Raw genomic sequence first — 16764 nt, forward strand, 5'->3', positions numbered from 1 at the left:
GCCCGGAGTTTGATAACCAGAACAACAACAACAAAAGAAATACAAAGAATCACGAAAATACGATGAACTTAAAGAAAAAGACAATCAAGAGATGCAAGCCAAACAATTAAGATGTGGAAATTATAAGACCTTACACCATATATAACTACTCTGTGAGGTAAATGTGAACATCCATGAAACAAATTTTCAGCGAAGAAAAGAAAGTATGAAAAATAACAACAAAAACTTAGGAAGTAATAAATATAGGGCTGGGGATTTAGCTCAGTGTCACTGCACCTGCCTCAGAAGCACAAGGTCCTAAATTCAATCCCCAGTACCACAAAAAAAAAAAAATAAGCCAGGCATGGTGGTGCATGCCTGTAATCCCAGCACTCCGAAGGCTGAGACAGGAGGATCACGCTGTGAGTTCAAGGCCAGCCTGGCCTGGCCTATATAAGGGGATATGAAAAACAAAATTAAACCAACCACCCCCAAAGAAGATATAAAAAATACAGAGTAGGAATGTACTTCAGTGATAGAGCACTTGCCTACCACGTTGCAAGCTCTTGGGTTCAAACCCCAGTACAGCCAAGAGAAAAAAAGAGTAAGCTGTAATATTTAAATTTATATACTAGAAAACCCAGACTTTAGAACAAGCAAAGTTACCAATTATAAAGAGGGACATTACAAACTGCAGATGTGGTGTGCTTACCAAGTATGACAACCTAGGTTCAATTTCCAGCACACACAACAAAAGGACATTATGTAGTAATAAAGGGGTCAATCTACCAATAACACATTATAATTAATCCTGACTACACCTAACAGTTTTTCAAATTACATAAAGCAGGGCCGGGGATTTAGCTTAGTGGTTCCACCAGCTGCCTCACAAGTGCAAGGACCCCAGTTCAATCCCCAGTATCAAAAAAAAAAAAAAAAAAAAAAAAAAATTATATAAAGCAAAACCTGAGAGAACAGAAAAGAGAAACAGAAAAATCCACAATACTACTTGGAGACTTCAATCTCCTCTCTATCAGTAACCCTCATAACAAATAGAAAACCAACATAGACTTGAACGTGATCAATCATTCTGACTCAATGTGACACAGAAATTTCCAACATAAAACAACAGAATACACAAGTTTCTCAAGTATTATGTGGAACATTCACCAAAAATTGTTCATATATCCTGGGCTACAAACAAATTTAACCTAGACATGGTGGCTCAAACCTATAATCCCAACACTCAAGAGACTGAGGCTGGAGAATCACTGCAAATTCAAGCCCAGTCTGGATTACAAAGTGAGTTTAAGACCAGCCTGAACTACACAGTGTGACCAGGCATGGTGGTGCACGAGCATAACCTCAGCACTTCAGGAGGCAGAGGTCAACCTAGGCTACACAGTAAGTTCAAAGCCAGTGTGAACTACACACTAAGACTCAATCTCAAAAATCAAACAAAAAAAGTGGAGGAGGGGTTTAAAACCCAAAATCAAAGTAGAAGGAAATAAAAACAGGAATCTATGAAACTTAAAATAGAAAAACAACAAAAAACAAATACAGTCAAATCTTAAGTTCTTAAAAAAGACTGGCCACATATATACATAAAAAAGATAAACACTGGCCGGGGATTAGTTCAGTGGCCGCTGCACTAGGCACAAGGTTCTGAGTTGGATCCCCAGTACCAAAAAAGAAAGAAAAAAAGATAAACATTATTATGAAGATGAAAAGGGAATTTATCATTACATACACTGCAGACAACAACAGGAAAGAAAGGGAGATCACAAATTCTATGCGTACCAATTTTAATCTAAATAGACTACATTTTGCTGGGAATGGTGCACACCCAGCACCCAGGAGGATGAGGCAAGAGGATTACTGTGGGTTCGAGACCAGCCTGGGCTACATAGTGAGTTCCAGGTCAGTCTCAACTACATAGTAAGACCCTGTCTCAACCAACCAACCAACCAACCAACCAACTAAATAAATAAATAAGTAAGTAAGTTAGTTAGTTAAGTAAGACAGACAGACTACATTTTAGGTCAGGTGTGGTGGTGTTCGCCTATAATCCCAGCACTTGGGAGGCTGAGGCAGGAGGATCACTATGAGTTCGAGACCAGCCTGGGCTACATAGTGAGTTCCAGGTCAGTCTCAACTACATAGCGAGACCCTGTCTCAACCCGCCCCCCAAAAATACATTTTAAAGACATTCTATCAAAACTCACACTATAAGAATTAGATAACCTGAATAAAACTATCTATTATAAAAACTTAGTAAAAGAAATTAAATCACGTGACTTTATTTTCATATGGATTGTGCTTTTGGTATGTCACTTATTTGCCTAACTCAAGGTCACAAAGATTTTGTTTTTAGTTTGTTTTATATTCTATATTTATATTTTTTATTTTGAGTTAATTCCTGAATGAGATATGGATCAGTGTTTTTTGTATAGACATACCCAACTGTTACAGCACTATGAAAAAAAAACCTATCCTTTCTCCACTAAATTGCCTTTGTCCATTTATCCATATATATTAATCTATTTCTCTATTGTTTGATCTATTTGTCTTTGTATCAATACTAGTAGCCTGACTGCTTTAGGTATATACTAAGAATTAAAATTTGGTAATGTTAATTCCCCAGTTTTGTTCTTTATTAAAGTTCTTTTGGTTATTGTACGGCCTGTGCATATCCTTATGAATTTTGAAATCAACTTTTCAATTCCTGTATCTTTTCAGATTTCCAAGTATTTCAGAAGAAATGAAAACTCATATTCACATAAAAATCTGTATGCTCATGTTCATAGTAGCTTGGTCATAATCACTCAACCTGAAAAAAGCCAAATATCCTTTCACAGATGAACAGATACCATCTATAAATGGAGTATTACTTAGCAATCTTTTTTTTTTTGGTACCGGGGATCGAACTTGGAACCTTGTGCTTGCGAAGCAGGCAGCGGAACCACTATGCTAAATCCCCAGCCCACTTAGCAATCTTTTAAAGGGAATGAACCACTGAAACTCAGAGCAACATGGGCACGGTGGCACACACCTGTAAGTCTAACACTGTGGGAGGGTAAGGCAAGAGAAATGAAAATTCAAGCTCAGCTTAAACTCAGCAACTTAGTGAGACTCGGTCTTAAAATTAGGAAAAAAAAGAAAGGGAGATAAAACTCATTGTAAAAACCCTGGATTTGATCCATAGTACTTAAAAAAGAAAGAAAGAAAAGAAAAACACAGCACTGTAGATGAAATTCAAATGCAATATGCTCAGTTGAAAAAAACACTGGGTGTAGGGGCTAGGGATTTAACTCAAGCACAAGATCCTAAATTCGATCCCCGGTACAAAAAAAAAAAAAAACACTGGGCATGATGGTGCACACCTGCAATCCCAACACTCAGGAGGCTGAGGCAGGAAGAATGCCAGAAGAGTTCAAAGCCAGCTTGGGCTACATAGTAAATTCAAGGCCAGCTTGAACTATGACACCCAGTCTTGAAAAACAAAAAACAAGAATCTAATGCCTGATAATCTAAAGTAGAACTGAGGTGGTGCTGTTAATCCTTGGGAGTAACTATAAAGACAAATTAATGGGGCCAGAGATTTGTCTCAGTAGCACTGTGCCTTCCTCACAGGCACAAGGTCCTGAGTTCAATCCCCAATATCAAAAAGAAAAGACAAAATTAACATCACCATAGGCTGGGGATTTAGCTCAGTGGTTCTACATCCTGCCTCACAAACACAAGGTCCTGATTTTGATCCCTGGTACCAAAAAAACCCAAAAAAAAACAAAAAACAAAAAACAAAAAACAAAAAAAACCTATCAGTGACAATTAGCTACATCTAATGATAGTCTCTATAGTGCCAAGTAAGTTCATGAGTTCATGTATTTCAACTATACAGCTACATCTGGTAGCAGTACACTTTAAGTCAGAACCCAGTACTTTAGTACATTCACGAATTGCCCATTATTTTATTTACCACTTCCATCCTTGCCTCTTTCCCAGACTGCTCATTTGTCTGTGAGTTTTGTAAAGCAAGCCAAGAATCTAATGTAATCAAAATTACTAAACAGCAAAAATCACTGAAGAGTTCTTTGAAAAGAGGGAAAAGCCCCCAAAATGAGACAGAAGATTCTAAGACTGCAAACAAAAACAAAGCAACATTTAAAAAAAATACCAATATCTGGGCGTGGTGGTGCACACCTGTAATCCCAGCACTTTGGAGGCTGAGGTAGGAGGATCGCTGTGAGTTTGAGACCAGCCTGGGCTACATGGTGAGTTCCAGGTCAGTCTCAACTACACAGTGAGACCCTGTCTCAAAAAACAAACAAACAAACAAACAAACAAAGCAAAAAAAAAAAAAAACAAGACTTCTACTTAAATTTCTGGGTTCAGTGAAACAGGTGATTCACATTTTCCAAGCCCACTTTGTATAATATGCAGAAACCAGCTATCCAACAAAACCATGAAACCTTGAAAACTGCTTCATGGTAAGCACGCTATATTAGACACACTCCTTTGGAGCTTGTCAAAAGAAAAACACATAAATATGAAAAAGCAATTATGGGGGAAAAAAAAAAAGACGGGCATGGTGGCGCATTCCTGTAATCCCAGCACTCAGGAGGCTGAGGCAGGAGGATCGCTTTGAGTTCAAAACCAGCCTGGGCTACATAGTGAGTTCCAGGTCAGTCTCAACTACATAGTGAGACCCTATCTCAGAAAACAAAAAAAAAAGCAGCAGCAGCAATTATGAACAAATGTTATTGCATTGAAGGCATTCTTAATGTCTAACTCATCATAAAAGCTATGAAGCTCTTTACTATTTATGAAGAGTGAATCCTGCCCATTGCTAAGAACATGTGTGTGAACTTTTAGGAAAGGCAGTACGTGTTCCTCTTTTGGCTAGCACTGTAATAACTACACAAACAGGGGCCAGGGATTTAGCTCAGCGGTTCAGTGGCCTGCCTTGCAAGTGCAAGGACCCAAGTTCAATCCCCAGTAACAACAACAACAAAAAAAAACCCTACACAAATTGATGAAATAAGGTTAGTTAATTTTCTCTGTGCTAAGACAAAAATACCCTATACCCAAAGTTAAAGGAGGAAAAGTTTATTTTGGCTCACAGTTTGCAGACGTTTCAGTCCATAAATGGCTGGCTTCACAAAGCAGGGTGGTATGGCACAGGGGCATCTCAAGAGTATGCAGAAAGCAGCAGCAGACAAGCAGCAAACAGTGAAACAGCATCAGCAGCCTTCCTTCTTCTGTTCAGGCTGCATCCTGGCTATTTTTCTATCCAGGCTATAAGCCTATTTCCTGATTGAGGCCATATCCTCAATCCCATCATCACATTCTTTTGTTTTTGTTTTGTTTTTCTGGTATCAAAGACTGAACTCAGGACCTTGTGCTTTCGAGACAAGAGGCGGAACCAGCATCACATTCTTAATCCCATCATCACACACCTTAGCTACAGCCACTTCTGAAAAGCCCCACCTATGACCACATGAGGCTTTGGGGGTACATTTAGATACACACCATAACACAGACTATTGAAGCACAATTATTAAGATTAATGAGTCACTGTGGTACACAATCCAGATTGACAAGTCTACTGATATAGACAAGGCAATACTTGTTTTTGTGCAATATGTATTTCAGGTGCAGGAGGATATACTGTGTACAATTTTGTTGCCAACCTACACCACACTTACAAAACTATTCAAATCTCTGGTTACATACAATTGGCCATTTTGTATTAGTATACACACAGGCAAAACAAATGCCAGAACTGGTTGGATTTCATTTTCAAAATTCAGGTTAAAGAGGTCACTTCTGAATGTGAGTATGCTGTCATCCATAGAGAAATGCTAGGCTAGTCAAAAAGTGTTACCTGAACATAACAATGCTTTGCAGGATATGATTAAAAATATCAACTACCAGCCAGGTATGGTGGTACACACCTGTAACACCAGCACTTGGGAGACTGAGGCAGGAGAAATGCTACAAGTTCAAGGCCAGCCTGGGCTACACAGTGAATTCAAGGCCATTCTCAACTACATAGCAAAACCCTGTCTCAAAAGGAACAAAAATAAATAAATAAATAAGTCAGCTATATGAAAGTACAGGAGATGGACACAGAGCACATGTGTCTTTTCTTAAACACAGAACTGGGCTGGGGATTTAGCTCAGTGGTGCTGCTGCCTGCCTCACAAGTGCAAGATCCAGAGTTCGATCCCCAGTACTAAAAACAAAACAAAAAAAGCCACAGAACTGAGATGGCTTTCTAAGGGTAGATCACTGGCCAGAGTTTTTGAGTTTCAAGAGCTACTCCAGAGATTTCTTTTAGAGTAACAGTCACTAGGGAAAAAAAGAAAAATAGTCATTAGAACCAGGTGCGACTGGCATATTCTAGTAATCCCAGCACTCAGGAGGCTGAGGCAGGAGGATTGTCATGAATTCAAGCCCAGGCTTAATTACACTGTGTGACTCTATCTTTTAAAAAAGTCACCACTGGCAGCACATTTCAGTGACAAAGAATTAATCACAAAACTTGCTTACTTGTGTGACATATTCAACCTGTGTCACAAATTCAATCTGTCACCTCCAGGGCAAATGACAACTGCGTTCAAATTGGCACATATAGGGTGTATTCAAAGGCAAACTGGAAAGGTGGTAATGAGTGAACATGAGGATTTTTTCACATGTTTCAAAACATACTATTGGTTTTGGTTTTGTTTTCTTTTTTTTTTGTACCAGGGATCAAACTTGGGAACTTGTACTTGCAAGGCAGGCAGTGAGACCACTGAGCTAAATCCCAGGCCCCATCAGATTTTTAAACAGACTGAGCCTTCCTTCTTCCAGCCAAGGGAATGGTCATCTATCTCATCTTTTGGAAGTTTAAGCATTCCTTCCCAAACACTAAATACCTCCTAAATGGAAAGAAATGGATCTGTAATCAATTTGTAAATAAGCCAGATGAATCAACTTTGTTCATATTAGAAGAGGATCAACTGCTTGAAATTGTAAATGACAGTGGCCTTCAAAGCACGTTTGAGAGCACTTCAAATCTCCTATGTTCTGAATTAAAGTCAAAGTGGAATATCTTAAGACTGCCACAAAAGTACTGAAAAGTCTGCTTCCATTTCCAACGTGCTATCCTTGTGTAGCAGTGTTTTCTTTAGTGACAGCAATGAAAAAGATTATGGAGTAGACTGGACACAAGCAACACACTCCAGGTGTCACCGTCTCCTATCACTCCCAGGTGGAACTGTTACAGGAAAACACTCAGGGCTCCCACTGATTCTGCATTATGGTGAGTTGTATTAATTATTCATTACATATTATAATATAATAATACAAAGTTCACAAAAATTAAAATGTGCTTGAATCATTCCAAATCCATTACCCCACCCCATCCCACCTTCAACCCAAAGTCCATGGAAAAACTGCCTTCCACAAAACTGGTTCTTGGTGTCAAAAAGATTGGGAGCCACTAATTTCACATATAACGACAGTCACTCAAAATTTTTTAACTTGCTAAATATTTACCCTTTATATTTTAGTAGAAACTAGTTGAACATTGTAAAACCAGTACTATTAATACCAATTTTCAGACCTTGATAGTCTTAACTAGGAAACTTTAGATTACTCACTACATATAGAACTCCTAGCTCAGTGCTTCGGTGGCCTGCCTTGCAAGCACAAGGACCCAAGTTTAATCCCCAGTACCAAAAAAAAGAACTGGCACACTAGTCAACTGTATAATTGAGATGAAAAATCTTCAGATGACTTCAAATATAGGCACAATTTTCCAAAACACTATCAGCAATGACATCAAAATCTTTCCTCAATGGAAGTTGTGAACATTAATCGGATCGACTTGAATGGGTTAAGAAATGCCTAGCACAGAGCCAGGGATTTAGCTCAGTGGCAGCACACCTCACAAGTGCAAGGACCTGAGTTTAATCTCCAGAAGGGGAAGGAGGAGAGGGAAGAGGGGAGGAGAGAGAAAGGCCTAGAAGATTAGTAAAGCACAGAAGATTAGTAAAACACAGCTTGAAGTATGACTAGATCATTGACACGTAGGCCAGCAAACTGAGGGAAGATCCACCCTATGTGAGGATGGTACTTAAAGATTAGATGGAATAAAAAGAGAGAGACAGTGTGCCTACTCCTACAGAGCTCCCATCTTTGTGATGGCCTCTGGACATCAGTCTCCAGTTCCAAAGCAGACTTGCATTGGTGAATCTACAATCAAAGTTACAGGCCTTGTTGACCTTGGACTACTGCTGCATCCTTGAACCCTCTTGTTTTGTGGCTTGCATATTCTTGGGCTGAATAGCTGCTGGATCCTCCAGCTCTAGCACACAGATAACCATTGAGGATTCTTGTGCATGTGATCCTGCAAAGAGTCACCAAGGAGTCCCCCCCCCACCCCTGGTAACGGGGATCGAACTTGGGTCCTTGTGCTTGCGAGGCAGGTGCCGAACCAGTGAGCTAAATCCCCAGCCCTCCTGCCTCTGATCTCTTGATGGACACTCTGGACTCTTCTATCTCTGATCCTTTAAGCCTCCCTAACAAATGCCTTCATGTAGTTATATATATATTTTCTATTGATTCTATTCCTCTGGAGAACCCTAACTAATACAGAAGTAGAAGTATCTTTTCTTTTTTTGTTGTTGTTATTGAGTCAAGGTCTTGCTATATAGGCCAAAAAAAAGCCAGGGATTTAGCTCAGTGGTGCTGCCACCTGCCTCGCAAATGCAAGGTCCTGAGTTCGATCCTCAGTACCAGAAAACAAACAAAAAACCCAAAACAAAAACATTTCATGAGATGCTACAGAAAGTCTCCCTAGGAATGCTAATATTTTCTATTTTCTGTACTATAACTACATACGTGTTTTCCAGACATCAGCTGCACTTGGACCATGATTTCAAAAGCTGATGGGGCCAGGGATTTAGCTCAGTGGTACCAATGCCTGCCTCACAAGTGCAAGAACCCAAGTTTGATCCCTGGCACCAAATCAATCAATCAATCAATCAATCAGAAGATTGAAAATATGAACAAATTTTACTTTGTTTGTTTTTTTCAGTTTTTTTTAAAACAAAGGACATTACCTGTAGTAGAGACATTTTATCAAATATAGTCTGTAAATGGAACACTGTATTTAAAAATGAGTAAATATTTAATAATATTTTGATCCATTTCATTTTTTTATTCAATTTCTGCCTCTGCTCCCAGCCTCAACTCACTGTATTCAACTAAAAATGACTTTTGGTTATACTAGTTGAAAATTATTACTTTCACTCTCCATTAAAAGGAATAGGAGATAAGTAACGTAAAATTTGAATTTTCTCAGTTAAAATACACACACACAACCTTGTCCACAAGTTATTCCACACGTCTAGTAACCTTTTGAGGCAGTAGTGGAAATCAAACCCAGGGCTTTTGAACTAAGTTATATCCCAACTCTCCCCCTTTTTTTTTCTCCAAACAGGGTCTCACTAAGTTACTAAATTGTCCAGGCTGGATTTGAACTGCAAACCTACTGCCTCAGCCTCCCAGAGCATTGGGATTACAGAAGTACATCACCACTCCTTACTTACTGAACATATTTGTGTGTGAAATACTATGAGATGAGTAAGATACAGTGCTGGACTTTGAAGAATTTAATAGTCTAACATGTCAAATCAAGTAAGTATACAAAGTATATACAAACACACAGTCATATGTACACAGAAAAATGCCAGAAGTTTAAAACTTCCAAAAACTTTTATTGCATTTTTCTCTTGCAATTGGAACCATATTCTGATGGGGTTGTTGTTGTTGCTGGTTTTGTTTTTTTACATATTTTAGGTGACAGACACTTTAGTAATCTTAACAGAAGCTCTCTGAAGCTCATCACCTATGGACTTTGAGTCCCTGACAGAGAACATTTCTCATTCCAGTACTTTCCCGTGCTGCACATTCACGGTTGCTGTTTATAGAAATTAATTTACTTAACTTTACAGGATTATATATAGTTGATTTATTAATGAACATTCCATATCCAAGGAAAGATCAGGTGGTAGGATTAAGCAATTAAAGTAATTTAATTTGCCTATTATTCTGCCATTGTGTAGAAGAAAAAGAGGTCATATGGAAAAAGCAGGTTCATCAGCCTGCAGTGGCACACACCTATAATCCCAGCACTCAGGAGGCTGTGTTAAGGAGGATCACTATAAATTCAAGGCCAGCCTGAATTACTACATAGTGAGCTCCTGTCTAAAAAAACAAAACAAAACAAAACCATAAAAAAGTAGGTTCATTAATGCAAAAGGGTAGGGAAAATACACATTACTATTTCTGCTACAGAGAAAAAAATCCTACACTTTTCCTCCTGCACACTCCCAGTTTCATAACTCCAGAAATATTTTAAGCATTTTAGGGCTAAGAAGTAGAAAACAGGTCCAACATAAAGAATTTCTTCAATTCATTCATTATATGAGTATTAGCTATTTGTGTTCCAGGCACTATGCTTAGCAATGGGAGGAAAAAAGATGAGGTCATAGTCATGCAGAGAATTCAAAATAGAGTAAAACTGTAGTCACATATATCTGTGAGATAGGTGGGAGTGTTGAAGGCATTTAAATTTGACCCATTAAGATTTTGCAGAAGCTGAGTGTGGTGGGCACCCACCTCTGTAATCCCAGCACTCTGGAGGCTGAGGCAGGAGGATCACTATGAGTTCAAGACCAGCCTGGGCTACATAGTGAGTTCCAGGTCAGTCTCAACTACATAGTGAGACCCTGTCTCAAAGAAAACAAAAAAAAAAAAAAAAAAAAAAAAAAAAAAAAAAAAAAAAAAAAAAGAAAAAGATTTTGCAAAGAGGAATAGTAAAATCCAACCAGTATTTTAAGAGTGTAACTCTGGTTATACTTAGCTTAGAGGAAGTACTATCTGTTATGAAGCTATTTGAGGATAAACATTTCTTCATACCAATCCTAGATATTACCATTCTTTTTAATCTCCTACTTCAGGAAGAAAACATAAGTTATCAAACTGAAATCCCTTCTACTTTTTACCATCAAACCTAATTTATTCACCTTCTCTTTGTTTCCACAGAGTATAATACTTTTTCCACCTAAAATCAACCTCTCTACCAGAAGATCAGGGTTTGCTGGTCAATGGGGGATTTTCTGACCAAATATTTTTGCACTATCTGAGCACACTAGGAATGCAAAACTTCAGCATTATCTCTGAGCACATAAGGAATGCAAAATAACAGGCACCACACCAGACCAATTGAATCAGAATATGCATTTTAACAAGAGCCCCAGGTGATTCCCATTATGATAATAAAGTATGAATACTGGTCTAGACAAAAACCAATTGTCTCAAATTTTTCAGTATCCTTACACTAGGGATTACTTATTTTATCTCCTTGCTCTTTGACAAAACAACAACAAAAAACAAAAGCCCCATACTCCTTTTCCAGTAAGTCACAAAAAGTTTTCCACATGTTCACTTTTCAACCCACTCAAATCTGCTCTTCAAAGCCAGTCCACTTGGCTTTCATTAAGATCAATGACCTTGAGAATGCTGCCAAAATTCAAAGGACACCTTTCAGCCTCCCCCTACTTGACCTTTCACTAATAATCAACACAAATGACCTTTTTCTTCTTGAATCACTCACTCTTATGTCAACATGGGTACTAACAATGGATAAGCAATGTCAGATAAAACTGTTGTTGGTTCCTTAGAATAAATTGAGGCAGGGGCTGGGGATTTAACTCAGTGGTTCTGCCATCTGTCTTGCAAGTGCAAGGTCCAGAGTTCGATCCCCAGTACCAAAAAAAAAAAAAAAAAAAGAAAAAAAGAATTGAGGCAGTAGCATTAAACTTTACTACTAGTAATTGTACTCTGCACTGCCAAAAACTGGCATTTTTTACTCTATCAAGGTAATTTTATTAGTCTGTCAGTAAACTAATTTTTTTTCAAAAACTGGCCTAAAAAAGCACTAGTTTCACTAAACAATAACTTTTTTGAAGTAATAAAATTAATTTTTAAAAATCCAAGTCCTTGACTATACATCTTTGTAATATTCTACTTAAAGAAGTAAGAAGCATCAAGCAGTTTCACATACCAAAAGCACAATGGCTGTGTTAAAGAAAAGCACTGTTCTGTTGTTTGTTTTGGTTTGGTTTTTATGAGACAAGGTCTCACTATATAGCACAGGCTGGCTCACTCAGAGTGATTTTCCTGCCTCAGATTACCAAGTGCTGTGGCTACCATGCCCAACTACTTAAGTACTACACCTGTTTCAGAGCCAATAGAAATAGGTTTTTTCTTGAATACTACTCTTCCTCAAAAGAATATCAAAGTATGATTATTCAGACTCAGATATCTGGTAGTAAAGTCTCAAAAATTATCAAGTATGCCTTTCACTTTAAAACAATTAAAAATTTGCTATTGATAATATTCAAGCTCTAAAACAAAAATTACAATTTTGAAAAACATATTAGCTACCAAGAGCTTGACACCCATCCCAATAAAAACTTTTCTGATGAGATCAGCAGTCATATTAACAAACAAAGGTTTTTTAATACTGTGGAATGACATATGTCAACATTTGGAATATTTGACCAACAGAAGATTTTAACAAATTAAATATGTGTAAGATATTTATTCAAAGTACAAGATACACCAATAGATTGTAATGCAACAAAACACAAAAAGGTCTGCCATCAGAATCTACGCTGTAACTAAATCTTAAGCAACCACCACTCATTGTGTTTTGATATAGCAGTAAAGAAAACACCTAGACAGGATGGTGGCACATGCCTATAATACTGACACTCAGGAGGCTGAGGCAGAGGGATTCCAAGTTTGAGGTCAACCTGATGTATATGGTTGAGTTGAAGGCTGACCTAGACTAATAGCAATATCTGTCGCAAAAACAAAAACAGGACACTCACAATTATGGAAAATTCTTATATTCCAAATACATCTATATATGATTTTTATAGAATTCTATCAAAACAAAATAATGAAACAGACTAAATGCAGAATCAAATATCTGTCTCAAAAAAAGAAAACAACAACAACAACAACAACAACAAAAAACATAGCCTTGGCCAGGGAATTTAGCTTAGTGGTGCTGCCTGCACCTTCCTGGTAAGCAGAAGGTCCTAAATTCAATGCCCGATGCCAAGAAGAAAAACAAAACAAAACAAAAACAACAACAACAACAACAAAAAAAAAAAAAAACATGGCCTAGCCTTCTAGTTTCTTCTCAATGAACAGCATCATCTTCCCAATGAATGGAAATGGTGTTAACCGGTTAACCATAATATCTTTTTCTATTTTCTTACTCTTTGTTTTTTGAAACGGTCTCACTATGCAGTTCAGGCTGGCCTTAAACTCACTGCATAGCCCAAGCTACCCTCAAACTCACAGCAATCTCCCAGCCTCTGATTCTCCAGTGCTGAGATTACAGTCATGCACATCTACACCCAACCCTTATTTTTTCTCATACCCAGTCACATTCAGCAAATCCTGACTATTTTACCTTCCAAATCTCTCTGAAATCTATCCCTTGCCCAGAAGACATGCTATTATTTAATTATATTATTTATTTATAATATTAGATATGCCACAAATTTGGGTCAGCCTGGGCTATATAATGAGTTCAAGGTCAGCCTGAGCTACACAGCAAGACCCTGTCTCCAAAAATCAACAAAAGAAAGCATGCTCCTTAACTTAAAACATTGTCAAAACTGGTACAAAAAATGAGGAGGCATGAATATTACTTAAAGGAAAAAAAAACAACTGTTATGAGAAAAGAACTATGTTGGGCCATTCACAATATGAGCCCATTTAATTTTCACAAAAAAACCTGCAAGGATAAGGAAACAGCCTTGAAAGGCTATCATATAAACTACTCAGCAGTAAAGGAGGCATCTGAACCCAGTCTAGTCTACTGCAAAAGTGACTGGGTTTTTTTTGGCTGTGTGATTGTTAATATACCACCTGTATTCCTTAACTGACAGATGTATACTTATGAACAAGGAGTGATCATGGAAGGTCAAAGTTTTTAATCAACTCAGGACATTTAGGCAGCCACCAAGGCACACAACTAAAGACATTCAGAAAAAAGGATTTCCAGGGCTGGGAATTTCACTCAGTAGCACCATACAAGGTAAGTGCAAGTTTAATACCAGGTACCAAGGGAAGAAAAAAAAAAAGATTTCCAGAACTGCTTCAGAAAGTGGTAAGAACTATGGGGAAGTATTTTGAAGGTGATTAATATGTTTTTTACTGTAATAAATGCTTTAAAAGCTAAACACACAATGGTTTTTTTTTGTCTTTTGTTTTTTTTGGTACCAGGGATTGAAATCAAGACCTTGCACTTGAGGCAGACGTAGAGCCACTGAGCTAAATCCCTGGGCCCCACACACTGTATTTTTTAATCACACTTTATCTGAATAAACAGGCATCTTTTGCTATATTGGACATTTAAACCAAGGGCTATTTGTCTTATGAAATCAAATTATTATTGCTTTTCACTTGCCTTGGTGATTGTTTAACAGCATTTTAAGACTCTCCAGTCACTCAGTGTTTCAAGGAATAGTGTCCAAATAAAATTCAAAATTAAGTACTTATTAATAATGATGAGTAGCCCACTATACTCAAAGTAGTTTTCACACACAATTTTCACCTTGACTCTCACAAGAAACCCATTAAAATAAGATAAACCTCTCAGAGATTAAGTAACACAAAGCAAACTAAGAATTTGAGCCCGCATCCCTGACGACATAGGCATTTCTTCCCATCTCACTATACTGCTTCACTGGTTTAAAGAAGGAACGAAGATAGTTCTTCCGTAGAAAATCTGGCTGCAGAATGAAAAAAAACCACTAAGGTTTAAAAACAAAATTGTTACAAAAACTTAATCAATGGGCCAGGGATTTAGCTCAGTGGTGCAGTGCCTGCCTTGTAAAAAGCACAAGGTCCTGAGTTAGATTCCCATACTAAATAAATAAAATGTCATTACAGGGGGCCAGGGATGTAGGTCAGAGGCACCACACCTGCCTCACAAGCACAAGGTCCAGAGTTCAATTCCCAGTACAAAAAATACACACACACACACACACACACACACTAAGCTCTCCACCTGAGAATGTCTCTATTAAAAAGTATTCTACATGTTTGACATCCCACTTACTCTTTCACAAAATAAAATTTATAAAACAAGGGTTTGCTTTAACAAAAGTACACTGTCATATGACTTGACACCAAGTAAGAAATGGGCAATTCAGGTCTGGGGATTTAGCTCAGTGGCACTGTGCCTGCCTGGCAAGCACAAGGTCCTGAGTTCAATCCCCAGCACAAAAAAAAGGGAGGCAATTCAAAACAGGGTCATGATCATTTCTCTTCTTCCATAAGTTAGTTTTACAGTACAGAAATAGTTTTGTTTTGGTTTTTTTGGTACTGGGGATCAAACTCGGGTCCTTGTGCTTGCAAGGCAGGCGCTGGAACCAGTGAGCTAAATCCCCGGCCCCAGAAATAGTATTAAAGATAAATATCTGTACGACCCCCAGTTTATGACATTTTAAAAACGAATCATCCAAGCTGGAGGTTAATATTAGTATTCCCAATTCCCATTCATTCAACAAATATGTATTTGCATAATTACAATTATCATTACTAGGGTTATTTCATCCACTACACTTTATTTCTTAAAAAAGTATAAATACAAAACTGCTGAAAAACTTTAAAGGACATGACCTAAAATTCACTAGAGAATTCTCTACACAAACCGAAATCGCCAAATGGTTGAGAACAGACGTTACACTACACCAACCCAAGGAAGATGAAGGAATGTACTTACGTTTCAAAACAACGATCCACGTTGTCAGACATCAAAAGCAGCATACATAGCTGTTCGAGGGCAATTAGTTGCATGTCCCTTTCATCTCCCTGTCCCATCTGTAGCCATTCCAGCAATGTATCTGGATCCACATCTGCCATGGTTTTTTAAAAGCCTGTGCTTAAATTTAAAAAGAAAAAGGAAAAAGTTCTTTAAACATCCAGGATTGAACAACTTGAGTTTAACATTTTTTTCTTTCCCATTTATTAGAACCAAACTTTTGTGACAATCTCCTTGGAATTAAAAAGCTCCTAAGTATGTTTGAATAAAGTGATTAATGCAGTTTTCAACGTTCCTGAATCCCTGGGTTTAATGTTCAGATATACTAAATAAAAACCAGTTTTGCACAACAGTATAAGCTGATTAGGTTGCAGCTTAACTTGAAACCAGATCTGTCTTTTTCAAAGACAGTCAAACAAGATTTGGATCCCACTACTGCTATCACTTAATGTCTGTGCCAAAAGGCAAAGAACACCTAGGAAATGTTTTTTTGTTTGTTTTTGTTTTTGTTTTTTCCCAACAAGCTTCTTCCCCTCTTCACCCAAACTTTCACATAAAGGTCAGATTTGGTACTTCTAAGAGGACTAAGCACTTTTGAGTTTCTTCTTTAAATTATCTCCAACTTCACAAATTTTGTTTTCTCAATTTACTTGAATTTCAAAGATACCAAATAAAATGAAAATTACATACAAAAATCTATGTACCAATAAAAATTTGGTTAGGAATTTTGGTAGCCTTGTCAACTGTTTTTAAAACTTAAAAAATAAATGCTAAAAATGAACGAACTAACAGATTACAAATCAGAATACAGGCCAGTCTACGGCCTTTTCTCCATCCCCAATGAAAGGGGCAGTTAGTTTAAAAAAAAAAAAAAAAAA

At 37.6% G+C, this 16764-nt stretch overlaps 1 protein-coding gene across 4 annotated transcripts in view; it reads right to left on the bottom strand.

Annotated features, from left to right (window-relative positions):
* The window catches only part of Hectd1 (HECT domain E3 ubiquitin protein ligase 1), a 95187-nt gene extending 79181 nt beyond the window's left edge, over nt 1–16006 (bottom strand). For all 4 annotated transcript variants that reach the window (XM_010633563.3, XM_010633565.3, XM_010633564.3 and 1 more), the window contains exon 1: nt 15848–16006. In XM_010633563.3, the coding sequence (XP_010631865.1) occupies nt 15848–15987 (140 nt within the window). In that variant the 5' untranslated portion in view covers nt 15988–16006. The remainder of the gene's footprint in view (nt 1–15847) is intronic.
* Nucleotides 16007–16764: the final 758 nt, after the last annotated feature.

The sequence above is a fragment of the Fukomys damarensis genome, unplaced genomic scaffold (genome assembly GCF_012274545.1).
Source record: "Fukomys damarensis isolate Sample0158 unplaced genomic scaffold, DMR_v1.0_HiC HiC_scaffold_17, whole genome shotgun sequence".
Taxonomy (NCBI): Eukaryota; Metazoa; Chordata; class Mammalia; order Rodentia; family Bathyergidae; genus Fukomys; species Fukomys damarensis.